General features: G+C 42.6%; 1 protein-coding gene across 1 annotated transcript; it reads left to right on the forward strand.

Annotated features, from left to right (window-relative positions):
• The first annotated feature begins 408 nt into the window (after positions 1 to 408).
• id1 (inhibitor of DNA binding 1) lies at positions 409 to 6,042 on the forward strand. The gene is made up of 2 exons (XM_062979155.1): positions 409 to 818; positions 5,559 to 6,042. The coding sequence occupies exons 1-2, from the start codon at positions 492 to 494 to the stop codon at positions 5,598 to 5,600; spliced, it is 369 nt and encodes a 122-aa protein (XP_062835225.1). The 5' UTR covers positions 409 to 491; the 3' UTR covers positions 5,601 to 6,042.
• The last annotated feature ends 12,623 nt before the right edge of the window (positions 6,043 to 18,665 follow it).

Raw genomic sequence — 18,665 nt, forward strand, 5'->3', positions numbered from 1 at the left:
GTATTTGTTCCCTATGTTTGTGAATTATTTTTTTTTCGGAGTGGGAATGGAAGTGGAGGAGGAGGAGGAGGAGAAAGTGTCGAAGTTGTCATTAAAATCTATTTTATTCCCCCCCCTAAAAAGTGCTTGTTGTCACATTCCTTTCATCTTCTTTTCTTAGAAAAAAAAATGCCCCCGAGCCTCCTCCACCTGCAGCTTTACAAAAAAAAAAAGTGAGAAAGGGAGAAAAGGAAGGAGAAAGAAAAAAAAAAACCCAAATTGTTTCCCATTTGGAGAAAAAAAAATGCAAGAATGTACACAGAGTAAAGTAGAGGGAGGGAGGCCACGCCCACTTCCCTGAAAGCGGCCTCCTGATTGGCTAAGGCGCGCCACCCGTGGAACGTTGGCGCAGTATAAACACAGCCGCTCGCTCTGCAGCGCTGGAGTTCTCCCGGCGCTTTTAGACGGTTTGTTTCGTTCTCTTGCGTTGTATAAATCGCTATTATCCCGCGATGAAAGTGGCCAGTGCAGCTTCCGTGGTGTCTCCCGGACCTAGCTGCGCCCTCAAAGGGGTCCGGCTGGGCTCTGGAGAAGCGGCGCCCAACAGTAACAACGCCCGGTGCCTTTCCGAGCAAGCCGCCGCCGCCGCGTCGCTCCTGATGGACATGAAGGGCTGCTACTCCCGCCTGGCCGCCCTGGTGCCCACTTTGCCCCGGCATCGGCGCGTCTCCAAGGTGGAGATCCTCCAGCACGTCATCGACTACATCTGGGACCTCCAGCTCGAGCTCCAGGACGAGCCCACCACGGCGGACGGGGAGCCCGCGGGAGCTTTGCCCGAGGTGAGCGCCCAGCTACACGGCAGAGTTAACGCGGTTTAGCGCCGCTTCCGACGGCCAAGGCTCAGGACTAGGCAACCCCATCATTTGGGGAGTCCTGTACTTAACTAAAGTTACCTACTAACTGACTTTGTCTAGGCACGTATTTGCAGGCCTGGGCAAACTTGGGCCCTCCAGGTGTTTTGGACTCCAACTCCCACAATTCCTAACAGCCGGTAGGCTGTTAGGAATTGTGGGAGTTGGAGTCCAAAACACCTGGAGGGCCCAAGTTTGCCAAGGGCTTTCTTCCAGGTGCCCATGCCTGCCCTATTGGATCTATCTAGATTATTATTATTATTATATATTATTATTATTATTATTATTATCTGTAGTAATAATAATAAAGCTATCTACTTACTGACTTTATTCCCCTATTGGATCTACCTAAATTATATACATTATTATTATTATTATTAATATTATGTGTAGTAATAATAAAGCTACCTTCTTACTGGCTTTATTCCCCTATTGGATCTACCTAAATTATATACTTTATTATTATTATTATTATTATTATTATTATTATTATTATTATGTGTAGTAATGATAAAGCTACCTACTTACTGACTTTATTCCCCTATTGGCTCTAATTAAATTATATACATTATTATTATTATTATTATTATTATTATTATTATATGTGTATTATTATATGTGTATTATTATTATTATTATTATTATTATTATATGTGTATTATTATATGTGTATTATTATTATTATTATTATTTGTATAAAGCTACCGACTTATTGACTTTATTCCCCTATTGAATCTACCTAAATTATATACTTTATTATTATTATTATGTGTAGTAATGATAAAGCTACCTACTTACTATCTATTCCCCTATTGGATCTACCTAAATTATTATTATTATTATTATTATTATTATTATTATATGTAGTAATAATAAAGTTATCTACGTACTGACGGTCTATTTCCCTATTGGATCTGCCTAGATTATTAATATATTATTATTATTTATTAGGTTTAGTCCTAAACCTACCTATTTACTGACTTTACCTTCTATTGGGTCTTCCCTATATTGTTACTATATTATTATTATTATTATTAGGTGCAGTCCCCTATACTTAAGCCCTACCTACTTAATGACTTTATTTATCCTCTATTGGATCACCCATTATTATTATTATTATTATTATTATTATTTATTTTGTTCGGTGTAGTCATAAACCTACCAACTTACTGACTTCATCCCCTATTGGATCTATTATTCTATATAATATTATATATTATTAATTTATTATTAAGTTATTATTATTTTATGTTATTATCTTAATATATTAGGTATAGTCCTATACTTAAACTACCTACTTCCTTGAATATCCCTATTGGATCTACGTGTATTATTATATATTTATATGACTATATATATGACTACTTCCCTATTGGATCTACCTATATTATTATTAGTATTATTATTGTTGTTGTTGTGTGAAGATCTAGACCTATCTACTTACTTTATTGCCTGTTGGATCTACTTATATTTTAGGTGTAGACCTCATACCTAAATGTACCTACTTACTGACTTTATATTGTGCTTATACTAATAATATAAAAATACTAATAATATAAATATTGATAATATTATAATGTAATACAATATAATATAATATGCACTATTATAATTGCATATTTATATTACATGTAATATTAGTAATAATATTGAAATATAGTGGTATAGTACAATACAGTAATATATAATACTTATATTGTGCTATGCTAATAAAATAATACATTGTATGCACATATAACTTGTAAGTCGCCCTGAGTCCCTTTAAGGGCGGGATATAAATGTCGCTAATAAATAAATAAATTTAACTAGCCCCTATTGGATCTACCTATATTATAATGTTATTATCATATTATTATTAGGTGTAGACCTATAGTTACCTAAACCTACCTACTTAAAGACTTTTAATCCCCTATTGGATATACAACAACAATAATAATAATAACTTGTGATTTTGTGATATGAAATCCAGCATATCTATCTTGTTTGCTGTGTCATATAATAATAATAATAATAATAATAATAATAATAATAATAGGCATAGTCCTATACTTACCTAAACCTGCCTACCTATTGATTATTTATCTCCTATTGGATCTATTTATATTATTATTATGTTTATACCCTGCTTCTTCTCACCACAAAGGAGACTCCAAGCAGCTGACATTAAAAGTATTTCAACAACAGGATCTACAAATAATACAAACATTAAAACATACCCAACTGTCTCTATCTCTCCATCTATTGCAAGCATGGGCACAAACATTGGACTTCCAGGTGTTTTGGACTACAACTCCCACAATCCCTACCTGCATTGAATCAACCTATACCCACCTATCTATCAGAGGCTGGATGGCCATCTGTCTGGAGGGATTGGATTGTGTCTTCCTATATGGCCAAGGGGTTGGATTGGATGGCCCTTGGGGTCTCCTTCTCTGACACACATTGTTTACATCCCACTTGATTGAGACACAAAGCAGCTCACTGCATTAAAAACTGTACAATTTAAAACCCACAACATGCCATTACTACTACTCCTAATAATTTTATTTGTAACCCGCCTCCATCTGAAATATCAGATACAAAACAATAACAATGTACAATACATCAACAAACAATAACATGCACCAGTAGTAGCATTTACACATTAACCAGATTTTTTTTTTTAAAAAAAAATACTTATTAAAAACATAGAATTAAAAACAGTGAGGCTGTAATAGTAGATCAGCAAAGTGCACACTATAAGTTGCGAATTCAAACTAATGCTAAAATAGTATTAAACAAAATCCGTGTCAACCAAGCTACCAACTCTTAGGGTTTCGAAGCAAAGAACCATGGCAGTTAAAGGCCCCTTCTACACTGCCATATACAATCCTGATTATCTGCTTTAAACTGGCCGTGTAGACTCAGATAATCTGGTTCAAAGGCGATAACGTGGATATGGCGGTGGAGAAGGAGCCCCAATGTGTGTTCTTGCCCCTATTTCCAGTCTTGAAATAACTTTATTGCCCCAAGGAAGTGTAAAATGGAGATAGGGTCTCCCAAAGGTCATCTAGTCCATCCCCTATTGATATAGGAAACCTACACTTCATCAACTTGCATGACCTGGGTATAAACATTGCCTTTCCAGAGAGTCCGTTTCACCGTCAAATAGCTCTTGGGGTGCTGATTGTCATGTGCCTTCTGTCCCAAAAGAACAAACCTTTTCTTTGATAATCCTTCACCTTTTTAACATTTCTTACATCCTGAGGATGTGATGTTGAAATGGGTCACTCTGTAGTTCTCCCAGGCCCCATCTATAGTGCCATATAATTCAGTTTCTGAGTGCAGATTATCTGCTTTGAACTGTATATTATTATCTTTATGATTATGATTATTATTAATTATAATATAATAATATGTTTATTTATATCCTGCTTTTTCTCTCTGTATGGAGACTCAAAGCTGCTCGCAACTAAAGCATTGCAATACAACTTAAAAGTATTACAACAATATTGAACATTATTAAAGCATTAATTTTTCAGAATCTCAGTTTCTGAGTGCAGATTATTTGCTTTTAACTGGAGTATATTATTATCATTATATTATTATTATTATATAATTACATTATTATTATATAATTATATTATTAATTATAATATTATAATAATATGTTTATTTATATCCTGCTGTTTCTCTCTGTATGGAGACTCAAATCTGCTCGCAACTAAAGCATTGCAATACAACTTAAAATACACAAGTATTACAACAGTATGGAACATTATTAAAAGCATTAATTTTTCAGAAACTCAGATTCTGAGTGCAGATTATTTGCTTTGAACTGGAGTATATTATTATGTTTTTTATTATTATATAATTATATTATTATTATTAATTATAATAATATAATAATAATATGTTTATTTATATCCCACTTTTCTCTCTGGAGACTCAAAGCTGCTCGCAACTAAAGCATTGCAATACAACTTAAAATATACAAGTATTACAACAGTATGGAACATTATTAAAAGTATTAATTTTTCAGAAACTCAGTTTCTGAGTGCAGATTATCTGCTTTGAACTGGAGTATATTATTATCATTATATTTATTATTATTATTATAGAATTATATTAATAATAATATAATTATATTATTATTATTAATTATAATAATATAATTATATTATTATTAATTATAATAATATTATTATATTATTAATTATAATAATATAATAATAATAATATGTTTATTTATATCCTGCTTTTTCTCTCTATATGGAGACTCAAAGCTGCTCACAACAACTTACACAAAATACACAAGTATTACAACAGTCCTGAACATTATTAAATGCATTAATTTTTTATTGCAGTGTAGATTCTTATAATCCAGTTTAAAGCAGATAAAATCTGCATTCAGACATTGGAATTGGGTATTCAGGTGCTCCTTTCCACCTTTTGTGCCCCAGTTTACAGTTTAATTTCCTATTGAACTTTATTGCTTCTTGCATTTCATTTTTGCATTGATTCTGAGGCTTGCAAGTTTCCAAGCTCCATTGCACTCTTGATGATCCGCAGAGTTGAAGCTTGTAGGATTACACACCCTTTTGTAAAGCAGAACCAAGAGGAAGACTTTGACCTTTGATTGACAAACAAGGGAATAACCAGTTGCTGATCTTTCTGCTTCCTTTGCAGGCTGCTTGCGTCAACCCGGACGACCGCATCTTGTGCCGCTGATGGCTTTGGGGCTGGAAGGAAAATCCCAGGGAAAAGGCAGCTTTCTGTCGCCTTTGGCCCCTCCAATGGCAGGGGAAGGCGGCTGGTGACGTGGCCACGCCGGGCTTTGGCGCTAGGCATCCCATCTGTCCCGACCAAGGAAGCAGCTCGGAACCGGAAGAAAACCTAAGCCTGGAACCAGAACCGAACTCTTAAGCCGCACCTCCTTTTTGGTGCCTTTTAATAATGTTTATATAGTTGGAGCAATGTGTTTTCTGTTTTGGTTTTTACAAAAAAAAGCAGAATGTTAATTCTCTCTCCAAATACTTCTCAGATTTCTGAGACTCATCCTTGTATTGTATATTACAATGCTTATATTATTATTATTTTGTCTCCGGAGAATATTGTTCTACAATAGTTTTGTGAGTTTTTTTGTTATTAAACAAATGCCTATTGTTACAAAGTGAGGTTTGCTTAGTTTTTTGTCTTGAACTGTGTTCCTAACTTGCTGACTTGAATGTAATTTGGCCTCAATTTGGAAGCTAAGCAGGGCCAGCCCTGGTTGGGATTCGGATGGGAGACCGCCAGTGAATTTTAGGCGTGATAGGAATGAGGATACTTGACTTCAGGAAACTCAAAATTTTATCAGATTGCCATAATTCAACACATGTTAAGCAAACATGCTGTCAAACCACATGTTTCTAACTGGCTGACTTAAATGCAATTTTGCCTGAATTTGGAAGCTAAGCAGGGCCAGCCCTTGTTGGTATTTGGATGGGAGACCACCAGTCAATTTCAGGCGTGATAGGAATGAGGATACTTGGCTTCAGGAAACTCAGAATTTTATCAGATTGCCATAAATCAACACAAGTCAAGCAAAAATGCTGTCAAACCACATGTTTCTGTGTTCCTAACTTGCTGACTTAAATGTAATTTTCCTGAATTTGGAAGCTAAGCAGGGCCAGCCCTGGTTAGGATTTGGATGGGAGACCAGTGATTTTCAAGCTCGATAGGAATGAGCATACCTGGCTTCAGAAAATTCTGAACTTCATCAAATTGCCATAAATCAACACAAGTCAAGCAAAAATGCTGTCAAGTCACATGTTGAACTACATATCCCATTATTCCTCACCATTGGCTTCGGTTGGGATTTGGGTGGGAGACCGTCTGAATTTCAGGTGCGATAGGAATGAGGATACCTGGCTTCAGAAAACTTGAGAATTTCATCAGATTGCCAAAAATCAACACAAATTAAGCAAAACATGCTGTCAAACTACATGTTGAACTACACATCCCATTATTCCTCACCATTGGTTTCAGTAGCTGGAGTCTGCAATCTCACAACATCTAGAAGTCCTATCTATATAAAGTGGGATCAACTGCCATTTTCCCCATCTGTTCCTCTTTAGTTGGGTTGGACTACAATTCCCATTCCTGGCTGGTAGCTTATGGGACTTGTAGTCCAAATGCATGGAGAGACAACCAGCCTCAGAAACCCGATCTAGGCTAAACTGCAGATCAGATGAAAGGTAAACCACTAGTAGCTACTATGATGATGATGTTACTACAGTATTTTCTATTTGTATCCTGCCATTTCTATATGGGATCCCACTTATTACCCCATTATATATGATGGGATTAGCTGATTGACAGTGGAGCCCCTGATGGCGCAGCGGGTTAAACCCTTGTGCCAGCAGGACTGATGACTTGAAGGTTGGGTTGCTGACTTGAAAGTTGCCAGTTCGAATCCAACCCAGGGAGAGCTCCCTCTGTCAGCTCCAGCTCCATGTGGGGGCATGAGAGAAGCCTCCTACAAGAATGGTAAGCACATCAAAACATCCGGGCAATGTCCTTTCAGACAGCCAATTCTCTCACACCAGAAGTGACTTGCAGTTTCTCATGTCAAAAAAGCTGATTGACATATTTTGGTATCATGCACCCAGTGGATAGCAAGGGCCCAATAATTAATAAAAATGTATTATATGCCTCTCTGGATGGCTTGATGTACAATGCAATTTAAGGTAGTGACATTAAAATGGAATTGCATGATTCAACAATATTAAAGTTCCGAAAAATACACAAAAGTACTTAAAATACAGACTTTGTTGGACAGGATCGTTCCTGCTTCTTGATGCGTCCTGATACAGTAGAGTCTCACTTATCCAACATAAATGGGCCGGCAGAATGCTGGATAAGCGAAAATGTTGGATAATAAGGAGGGATTAAGGAAAAGCCTATTAAACATCAAATTAGGTTATGATTTTACAAATTAAGCACCCAAACATCATGTTTTACAACAAATTTACAGAAAAAGCAATTCAATACGCGGTAACGCTATGTAGTAATTTACTGTATTCACAAATTTAGCACCAAAACATTGCAAGATATTGAAAACACTGGCTATAAAAACATTGACTACTAAAAAGCAGACTGTTGGATAATATAGAACGTTGGATAAGCGAGACTCTCCTGTATTTCCTGATTAAGGTTTTCTGGTTTCTGCAAACTGGGCAGAATAATAATCCCTTTCTTAGGCCTTTACTGTGAATTGGAAGAGAGCACAGAATCATAGATATGCATTAGAAGGGACCCCCAAAGGCCATCTAGTCCAAACCTGGTCCAAACATCTAGACACAATCCAAGCCCTCCTGACAGATGGCCATACAGAGGAGGAGAATCCACCTTTACTACATGTTGACTGTCAGGAAGTTCTTCCTGCCATTTGAATCCATTTGCCAGCTCTTCCTATGACTCACTAAAGGCAAAACCAGACCTTCCAGTGATTTGCTGGCCTGGGCCAACTTGGGCCCTCCAGGTGTTTTGGACTTCAACTCCCACCATTCCTAACAGCCTACCGGCTGTTAGGAATGGTGGGAGTTGAAGTCCAAGACACCTGGAGGGCCCAAGTTGGCCCAGGCCAGCTCTGGAGGTTCCTAGAGAGATAATATTTTAAATTAATCCAATCTGCAAAAAGTCAAGGCTGCAAATGCCTAGGTGCCAAAGGCTAGCTGGCTATTCCCCAAAGGCCTGCAAAAAACCCCATTCTTGGCTCTTTGCCTCCATATCTGCCCAGCTGGAAATTGCAGCTGTTTGGCCCGTGGGGAGAGAGGGTGAGTAAGCCCAAAACCATGCGCAGGAATCCCACTAAGTCATCAATAATTCTTTGAAAAGAAGCAGGGCTGTGGTGTGCCTTCCGCCCACCCAGAGCTGTGGATTGGATTCCCCACCCAAAGTCCTCCCCTGTTTCTGGAAAAGGGGCATTTCTGAGCCCTTAGAGAATCATCTAGATGGAAGGGACTCCAAAAGGACATCTAGTCCAACCCTCTGCCATCTAGGAATACACAATCAAAGCACACTCTCTTGGAAAACCTCAAGAGAAGAGACTCTATTAGACTCATATTCTATTGTTGAATGAAGTTGGATTGCTGTGAGTTTTTCAAGCTGCATGGCCATGATCCAGAAGCATTCTCTCCTGACGTTTCGCCTGCATCTGTGGCTGGCATCTTCAGAAGTCTGTAGGCAGTGGGGCAAGTGGTGTGTGTGTGTGTATATATATATATATATATACAGTAGAGTCTCACTTATTCAACGTTCTGGATTATCCAATGCATTTTTGTCAATGTTTTCAATACATTGTGATATTTTGGTGCTAAATTCATAAATACAGTAATTACCACATAGCATTACTGTGTATTGAACTACTTTTTCTGTCAAATTTGTTGTATAACATAATGCTTAATTTGTAAAATCATGACCTAATTTGATGTTTAATAGCTTTTCCTTAATCCCTCCTTATTATCCAACATATTCGCTTATCCAACATTCTGCCGGCCTATTTATGTTGGATAAGTGAGACTCTACTGTATATATATATATATATATATATATGCATGCCTGTGGAATAATGTCCAGGGTGGGAGAAAGAATCCTTATCTGTTGAAAGCAAGTGTGAACATTGCAATTAGCAAGCTTGAGTAGCCATGAAGTTTACAAAGTCATTCAATGAGGATATTGGCAGAGAGGTAGCCTGGCTGTTGTTGCCTGGAGACACCCTCTGTTTGGGAGGTGTTAACTACTGTAACACTTAATTGTTTGCTGTCTGGACTCTTGACTAGCATTTAGTAGCCATGAAGTTTGCAAAGTCAATCAGTGAGGGGTATCTGCATAGAAGTAGCCTGGCTGTTGTTGCCTGGAGGCACCCCCTGTTTGGAAGGTGTTAACTGGCACTTGATTGTTTGCTGTCTGGACTCTTGAACAGCATTGAGTAGCCATGGATTTTGCAAAGCCAATCAGTGGGGGTGATCTGCATAGAAGTAGCCTGCCTGTTGTTGCCTGGAGGCACCCTCTGTTTGGGAGGTGTTAAATAGCACTTGATTGTTTGCTGTCTGGACTCTTGAACAGCATTGAAAAGCCATGGATTTTGCAAAGTCAATCAGTGGGGTTTTTTCCCATGTCAGGAGCAACCGGAGTTGCTTTTGGAGTGAGAGAATTGGCCATCTGTAAGGACGTTGCACAGGAGACGCCCAGATGTTTTGATGTTTTACCATCCTTGTGGGAGGCTTCTCTCATGTCCCCGCATGGAGCTGGAGCTGATAGAGGGAGCTCATCCGCGCTCTCCCCGGGTGGGATTCGAACCTGGCAGCCTTCAGGTCAGCAACCCAACCTTCAAGTCACAAGGCTTTTATCACCTAGGCCACCGGAGGCTCCAATCAGTGGGGGTTATCAGCATAGACTAGTCTGGCTGTTGTTCCCTGGAGGCACCTTGTTTGGGAATTGTTAACTAGCACTTGATTGTTTGCTGTCTGGATCTTTCCTGTTTCTGAGCAGTGTCCATTATAATTTACGGTGTCCATTATTATTTGTCTTGATTCTGGTGCTTTTTGCATGACAATTGCTGCCTTTTCTGCCCACACAGCCAAGCCTTGAAGCTCTCCCTAATGTTGAGGTGGAATCTCCTTTCCTGCCATTTGAACCCATTGTGTCCTAGTCTCCAAAGCAGCAGAAAACAAGCTTGTGACATGCTTTCAAATAGTTAAAGATGATGTCTCTAAGGCCCCTGCCACACAGCTGAATACAATCCCACACTATCTTTGAACTGGAATATATAACCCAGTTCAAAGCAAATATTGTGGGATTTTCTGCCTTGATATACTGGATTATATGACTATGCGGAAGGGCCCTAAGCCTTCTCTGCAAGCTATGCATAACTACAGTAGTGTCTTACTTATCCAACATTCACTCATCCAACATTCTAGATTATCCAACGCATTTTTGTAGTCAATGTTTTCAATACATCATGATATTTTGGTGCTAAATTCGTAAATACAGTAATTACTACGTAGCATTACTGCGTATTCAACTACTTTTTCTGTCAAATTTGTTGTATAACATGATGTTTTGGTGCTTAATTTGTAAAATCATAACCTAATTTGATGTTTAATAGGCTTCTCCTTAATCTCTCTTTATTATCCAGCATATTCGCTTATCCAACGTTCTGCTGGCCCGTTTATGTTGGATAAGTGAGACTCTACTGTATTTCCCTTTATAGGGCTTCGTCTCCAACCTCTGACTATTTTGGCTCTCCTTTCTCTGGACATTTTTCCATCTTATGTTGCACATAGTATTACTATGACTTCTCTCGCTATACCTCACAACCTTTGAGGATGCCTGCCATAGATGTGGGTGAAACGTCAGGAGAGAATGCTTCTGGAACATAGCCATACAGCCTGGAAAACTCACAGCAACCCAGTGATTCTGGCCATGAAAGCCTTCGACAACACATCTCTCAATCTAGGTTTGTATTGATGCAGCCTCTCGAATCGCATTGGCCTTTTTAGCTGCCGCATCACACTCTTGACTCACATTCGGCTTGTGGTCTATGAAGACTCCCAAATTCCTTTCACATATATAATTGGGAAGATGTCACAACTTTGTTTGTTATGGACACCCGATTTCTTCTGCCTCAGCGACAGATGTGATGCGGGTGGAGAACAAGGCTTCGCTGTGTGGGCAGAACATGCAGCTGCGATCATGCATCCGGCCCGGAAGCAGGTTCTGCTGTGTAATGCGTGTAATGATGCCGGGTCCAGCTGGGAAGAGCATGGGCTGGACCTTCCAGAAGGATGGTTGTTCCCAGATTTCATAATTTTTTGGCCAAGGATGCATGGGCAAACTTCAGCCTTCCCTCCAGGTGTTTTGGACTTCAACTCCCACAATTCCTAACAGCCGGTAGGCTGTTAGGAATTGTGGGAGTTGAAGTCCAAAACACCTGGAGGGCAAAAGGCATATGGTAAGGTATTTGGAGGTCTTCATTCAGCCGGTAGGCTGTTAGGAATTGTGGGAGTTGAAGTCCAAAGCACCTGGAGGGCCAAAGACATATGGTAAGGCATTTGGAGGTCTTCATTCAGCCGGTAGGCTGTTAGGAATTGTGGGAGTTGAAGTCCGAAGCACCTGGAGGGCAAAAGACATATGGTAAGGCATTTGGAGGTCTTCATTCAGTTGGTAGGCTGTTAGGAATTGTGGGAGTTGAAGTCCAAAGCACCTGGAGGGCCAAAGGCATATGGTAAGGCATTTGGAGGTCTTCATTCAGCCGGTAGGCTGTTAGGAATTGTGGGAGTTGAAGTCCAAAGCACCTGGAGGGCCAAAGGCATATGGTAAGGCATTTGGAGGTCTTCATTCAGTTGGTAGGCTGTTAGGAATTGTGGGAGTTGAAGTCCGAAGCACCTGGAGGGCCAAAGGCATATGGTAAGGCATTTGGAGGTCTTCATTCAGCCGGTAGGCTGTTAGGAATTGTGGGAGTTGAAGTCCAAAGCACCTGGAGGGCCAAAGGCATATGGTAAGGCATTTGGAGGTCTTCATTCAGCCGGTAGGCTGTTAGGAATTGTGGGAGTTGAAGTCCAAAGCACCTGGAGGGCCAAAGACATATGGTAAGGCATTTGGAGGTCTTCATTCAGCCGGTAGGCTGTTAGGAATTGTGGGAGTTGAAGTCCGAAGCACCTGGAGGGCAAAAGGCATATGGTAAGGCATTTGGAGATCTTCATTCAGTTGGTAGGCTGTTAGGAATTGTGGGAGTTGAAGTCCAAAGCACCTGGAGGGCCAAAGGCATATGGTAAGGCATTTGGAGGTCTTCATTCAGCCGGTAGGCTGTTGGGAATTGTGGGAGTTGAAGTCCAAAGCACCTGGAGGGCCAAAGGCATATGGTAAGGCATTTGGAGGTCTTCATTCAGCCGGTAGGCTGTTAGGAATTGTGGGAGTTGAAGTCCAAAGCACCTGGAGGGCCAAAGGCATATGGTAAGGCATTTGGAGGTCTTCATTCAGCCGGTAGGCTGTTAGGAATTGTGGGAGTTGAAGTCCAAAGCACCTGGAGGGCCAAAGGCATATGGTAAGGCATTTGGAGGTCTTCATTCAGCCGGTAGGCTGTTAGGAATTGTGGGAGTTGAAGTCCAAAGCACCTGGAGGGCCAAAGGCATATGGTAAGGCATTTGGAGGTCTTCATTCAGCCGGTAGGCTGTTAGGAATTGTGGGAGTTGAAATCCAAAGCACCTGGAGGGCCAAAGGCATATGGTAAGGCATTTGGAGGTCTTCATTCAGCCGGTAGGCTGTTAGGAATTGTGGGAGTTGAAGTCCAAAGCACCTGGAGGGCCAAAGGCATATGGTAAGGCATTTGGAGGTCTTCATTCAGCCGGTAGGCTGTTAGGAATTGTGGGAGTTGAAGTCCAAAGCACCTGGAGGGCCAAAGGCATATGGTAAGGCATTTGGAGGTCTTCATTCAGCTGGTAGGCTGTTAGGAATTGTGGGAGTTGAAGTCCAAAGCACCTGGAGGGCCAAAGGCATATGGTAAGGCATTTGGAGGTCTTCATTCAGCTGGTAGGCTGTTAGGAATTGTGGGAGTTGAAGTCCAAAGCACCTGGAGGGCCAAAGGCATATGGTAAGGCATTTGGAGGTCTTCATTCAGCCGGTAGGCTGTTAGGAATTGTGGGAGTTGAAGTCCAAAGCACCTGGAGGGCCAAAGGCATATGGTAAGGCATTTGGAGGTCTTCATTCAGCTGGTAGGCTGTTAGGAATTGTGGGAGTTGAAGTCCAAAGCACCTGGAGGGCCAAAGGCATATGGTAAGGCATTTGGAGGTCTTCATTCAGCCGGTAGGCTGTTAGGAATTGTGGGAGTTGAAGTCCAAAGCACCTGGAGGGCCAAAGGCATATGGTAAGGCATTTGGAGGTCTTCATTCAGCCGGTAGGCTGTTAGGAATTGTGGGAGTTGAAATCCAAAGCACCTGGAGGGCCAAAGACATATGGTAAGGCATTTGGAGGTCTTCATTCAGCTGGTAGGCTGTTAGGAATTGTGGGAGTTGAAGTCCAAAGCACCTGGAGGGCCAAAGGCATATGGTAAGGCATTTGGAGGTCTTCATTCAGCCGGTAGGCTGTTAGGAATTGTGGGAGTTGAAGTCCAAAGCACCTGGAGGGCCAAAGGCATATGGTAAGGCATTTGGAGGTCTTCATTCAGCTGGTAGGCTGTTAGGAATTGTGGGAGTTGAAGTCCAAAGCACCTGGAGGGCAAAAGGCATATGGTAAGGCATTTGGAGGTCTTCATTCAGCCGGTAGGCTGTTAGGAATTGTGGGAGTTGAAGTCCAAAGCACCTGGAGGGCAAAAGGCATATGGTAAGGCATTTGGAGGTCTTCATTCAGCCGGTAGGCTGTTAGGAATTGTGGGAGTTGAAATCCAAAGCACCTGGAGGGCCAAAGGCATATGGTAAGGCATTTGGAGGTCTTCATTCAGCCGGTAGGCTGTTAGGAATTGTGGGAGTTGAAGTCCAAAGCACCTGGAGGGCAAAAGGCATATGATAAGGCATTTGGTGGTCTTCATTCAATTGCATTTTCCCACATAGTAGTGGGTTGGACTAGATAGCCTCTGGGGAACCCTTTCGACTTTGTAACCCTTAAGCTAAGCCTCGGGTGGGTGATTATTATTACCAGAAACTAAATGAAGATCGTCTCTCCTTTGTTGACCTTCACTCCCATATGCATCTTTATCTCCCGGGTGGCAAATATGTACTGCTCCTTGAGGCAGAGGCTTATCTCTTTCTTTCTATCGTGAACCAAGTCTTGTGGTTTTGCAAGTATCGGTTCTCCTTGAACAGGGAAGGGATTGCAACAAAACACACCCCTGGGGATGCGAATCACACAGTAAACCAAATTCCACAAAAAAACCCCCAAAAAAACCTTGCAGGTTGTTCTGAGTGCTGTCAGGTTCGTAATAACACTATGTACTTAATTTTTTCCCTATGTTATCAATGTCATTTCCTAATTGGTTCTATCATTAAAACATGGGGAAAGTTTATCAAACTCCAAAAACTTTGTTTTTTGCAGGACATCCTGTAACACATTCTATTATATTTTTTTTCAATGAATATCTCAACTGATTCGACCTAGGTTGCTGCGAGTTTTCCAGGCTTTCTGAAGCACCCCAGAAGCATTCTCTCCTGACGTTTCGCCCACATCTATGGCAGGCATCCTCATAGGTTGAGGGGTCTGCTGGAAACTAGGCAAGTGGGGTTTATATCTCTGTGGAAAAATGTCCTGGGTGAGAGAAAGAACTCTTGAAAAGGGGTGCCTACGGCTGTTTGCCTTATCATAGCTATGATAATAAACGTTGCTTTTTGCATCTCTCATGAGGCTGAGTTTTCTGCCTGATTTCCCTCCTGAACCAGGACCCTTTGAACTGGGTTATTTGAGTCCACACTGCCAGATATTCCAGTTCAAAGCAGAAAACGTGGCATTTTATTAAGCTGTGTGGAGAAGGGGACTAAGGGCCCTTCCACACAGCCCTATATCCCAGAATATCAAGGCAGAAAATCTCACGATATCTGCTTTGAACTGGGTTATCTGAGTCCACACTCAGATAATGTGGGATATTCTGCCTTGATATTCTGGGATATAGGGCTGTGTGGAATGGCCCCAAAATGCCATATAGACAGATTGCCAGAAGACAGATTGCATTGGATTATATGACCCCACAGTGCCATATAATACAACTCAAAGCGGATCATCTGGATTCAGAAACCGGATTATATGGCAGTGCAGACGGAGCCTGCAGACGGCTGCCGTGTGTGAAGCTCCTGTGTAAGTTCGGTGTGAGAGGAGGCTCTGTGGGAGCGAAGCTGTTTATCTGCAGCGTGAAAGCAAAAAAGGAAACTTGGTCCCTCCAGGTGTTTTGGACTTCAACTCCCACAATTCCTAACAGCCTACCGGCTGTTAGGAATTGTGGGAGTTGAAGTCCAAAACACCTGGAGGGAGGGCCGAAGTTGGCCCATGCCTGGTGACAAGGCACCCTTTTATGCGCCAATGCTGGCAGTCAACTCATAGGGAAGGAACAGGCAGAAACACAGTTGGTGGCTCTTGCAAGGCTCCCTCCTTTCTTTCTTTCTATTTTTCTTTTTCCTTCTTTCTTTCTTTCTTTCCTTCCTTCCCTCTCTCCCTCCTCCTTCGCCTCTGGCTCCCACCCAGCCCATCTGGAGCCGGCCTGTTTGTTAATGTTTCGGAGTCAGCTGGATGCTCTGGAATGCGGCACGTTACTTAACCTGAACATCCCCAGGTGTACCGAGGCGCCGGGCTGTCTAAGGCGCCGGCCCTTCCCAGGCTGCCTCGCCTCCCTTTGGCACTCTCAGGCGCCTCTTAGACAAACACTCGGCCCTCTCGCTCCCTTCTCACACAGCTGCCTTCCCCACAGCTGAAGCACAGCCCTGGGAACAGTGCACTGCCTTTGCAAGGAGGAGGAGGAGGCGCACATTGCACACAGAGAGATACTCATGTGCCCTTGCTGCGCACCTACCTACCTTGAGCAAAGTTGGCCTCCTTTGGTGCCCAGGGTGGGCAAAGTTTGGCCAACACAGCAAGGACCACAATTCACGGATTCATTTATCAGTGCGCCGGTGCCGAAGTGTGTTAAAGCACTGAGCTGGAGACCGAAAGGTCCCAAGTTCAAACCCCAGGAGCGGAGTAAGCACCTACTGTTGCTCCAGCTTCTGCCAACCTAGCAGTTCGAAAACATGCCAATGTGAGTAGAGCAATAGGTACCGCTCCGACGGGAAGGTAACGGCGCTCCATGCAGTCATGCCAGTGGCCACATGACCTTGGAGGTGTCTATGGACAACGGCGGCTCTTCGGCTTAGAAATGGAGATGAGCACCAACCCCCAGAGTCAGACATGACTGGACTTAACGTCAGGTGAAAACCTTTACCAAAACATGCCAATGTGAGTAGAGCAATAGGCACCGCTCTGGTGGGAAGGTAACGGCGCTCCATGCAGTCATGCCAGTGACCACATGACCTTGGAGGTGTCTACGGACAACACCGGCTCTTAAACTTAAAACATTCTTAAAACTTTAAAAACTTAAAACAGCCATGCCAGCCACGTGACCCTGGAGGTGTCTATGGACAACGCCAGCTCTTCGGCTTAGAAATGGAGATGAGCACCAACCCCCAGAGTCAGACATGACTGGACTTAACGTCAGGGGAAAGGTCCCAGGTTCAAATCCCAGGAGCGGAATGAGCTCCCGCTGTTGCTCCAGCTTCTGCCAACCTAGCAGTTCGAAAACATGCCAGTGTGAGTAGAGCAATAGGTACCGCTCTGGTGGGAAGGTAACGGCGCTCCATGCAGTCATGCCAGTGACCACATGACCTTGGAGGTGTCTACGGACAACACCGGCTCTTATACTTAAAACATTCTTAAAACTTTAAAAACTTAAAACAGCCATGCCAGCCACGTGACCCTGGAGGTGTCTATGGACAACGCCAGCTCTTCGGCTTAGAAATGGAGATGAGCACCAACCCCCAGAGTCAGACATGACTGGACTTAACGTCAGGGGAAAGGTCCCAGGTTCAAATCCCAGGAGCGGAATGAGCTCCTGCTGTTGCTCCAGCTTCTGCCAACCTAGCAGTTCGAAAACAGTGTAGATGGGGCCTCGGTGAAGTTTGCCCAAGTCTTAATTTATTAAGGTTCCATTAAGAAAATGAATGGAAACTCCCAGTGGCGCAGTGGGTTAAACCACTTACCTGCTGAACTTGCAGACCAAAAGGTCGCAGGTTCGAATCCGGGAAGCGGATTGAGCTCCCGCTGTTGCTCCAGCTTCTGCCAACCTAGCAGTTCGAAAACATGCCAATGTGAGTAGAGCAATAGGTACCGCTCTGGTGGGAAGGTAATGGCGCTCCATGCAGTCATGCCAGTGACCACATGACCTTGGAGGTGTCTACGGACAACACCGGCTCTTAAACTTAAAACATTCTTAAAACTTTAAAAACTTAAAACAGCCATGCCAGCCACGTGACCCTGGAGGTGTCTATGGACAACGCCAGCTCTTCGGCTGAGAAATGGAGATGAGCACCAACCCCCAGAGTCAGACATGACTGGACTTAACGTCAGGGGAAAGGTCCCAGGTTCAAATCCCAGGAGCGGATTGAGCTCCCGCTGTTGCTCCAGCTTCTGCCAACCTAGCAGTTCGAAAATATGCCAGTGTGAGTAGAGCAATAGGTACCGCTCTGGTGGGAAGGTAACGGCGCTCCATGCAGTCATGCCAGTGACCACATGACCTTGGAGGTGTCTACGGACAACACCGGCTCTTATACTTAAAACATTCTTAAAACTTTAAAAACTTAAAACAGCCATGCCAGCCACGTGACCCTGGAGGTGTCTATGGACAACGCCAGCTCTTCGGCTTAGAAATGGAGATGAGCACCAACCCCCAGAGTCAGACATGACTGGACTTAACGTCAGGGGAAAGGTCCCAGGTTCAAATCCCAGGAGCGGAATGAGCTCCTGCTGTTGCTCCAGCTTCTGCCAACCTAGCAGTTCGAAAACAGTGTAGATGGGGCCTCGGTGAAGTTTGCCCAAGTCTTAATTTATTAAGGTTCCATTAAGAAAATGAATGGAAACTCCCAGTGGCGCAGTGGGTTAAACCACTTACCTGCTGAACTTGCAGACCAAAAGGTCGCAGGTTCGAATCCGGGAAGCGGAGTAAGCGCCCACTGTTGCTCCAGCTTCTGCCAACCTAGCAGTTTGAAAACATGCCAATGTGAGTAGAGCAATAGGTACCGC

The sequence above is a fragment of the Anolis carolinensis genome, chromosome 4, assembly GCF_035594765.1.
Source record: "Anolis carolinensis isolate JA03-04 chromosome 4, rAnoCar3.1.pri, whole genome shotgun sequence".
NCBI lineage: Eukaryota > Metazoa > Chordata > Lepidosauria > Squamata > Dactyloidae > Anolis > Anolis carolinensis.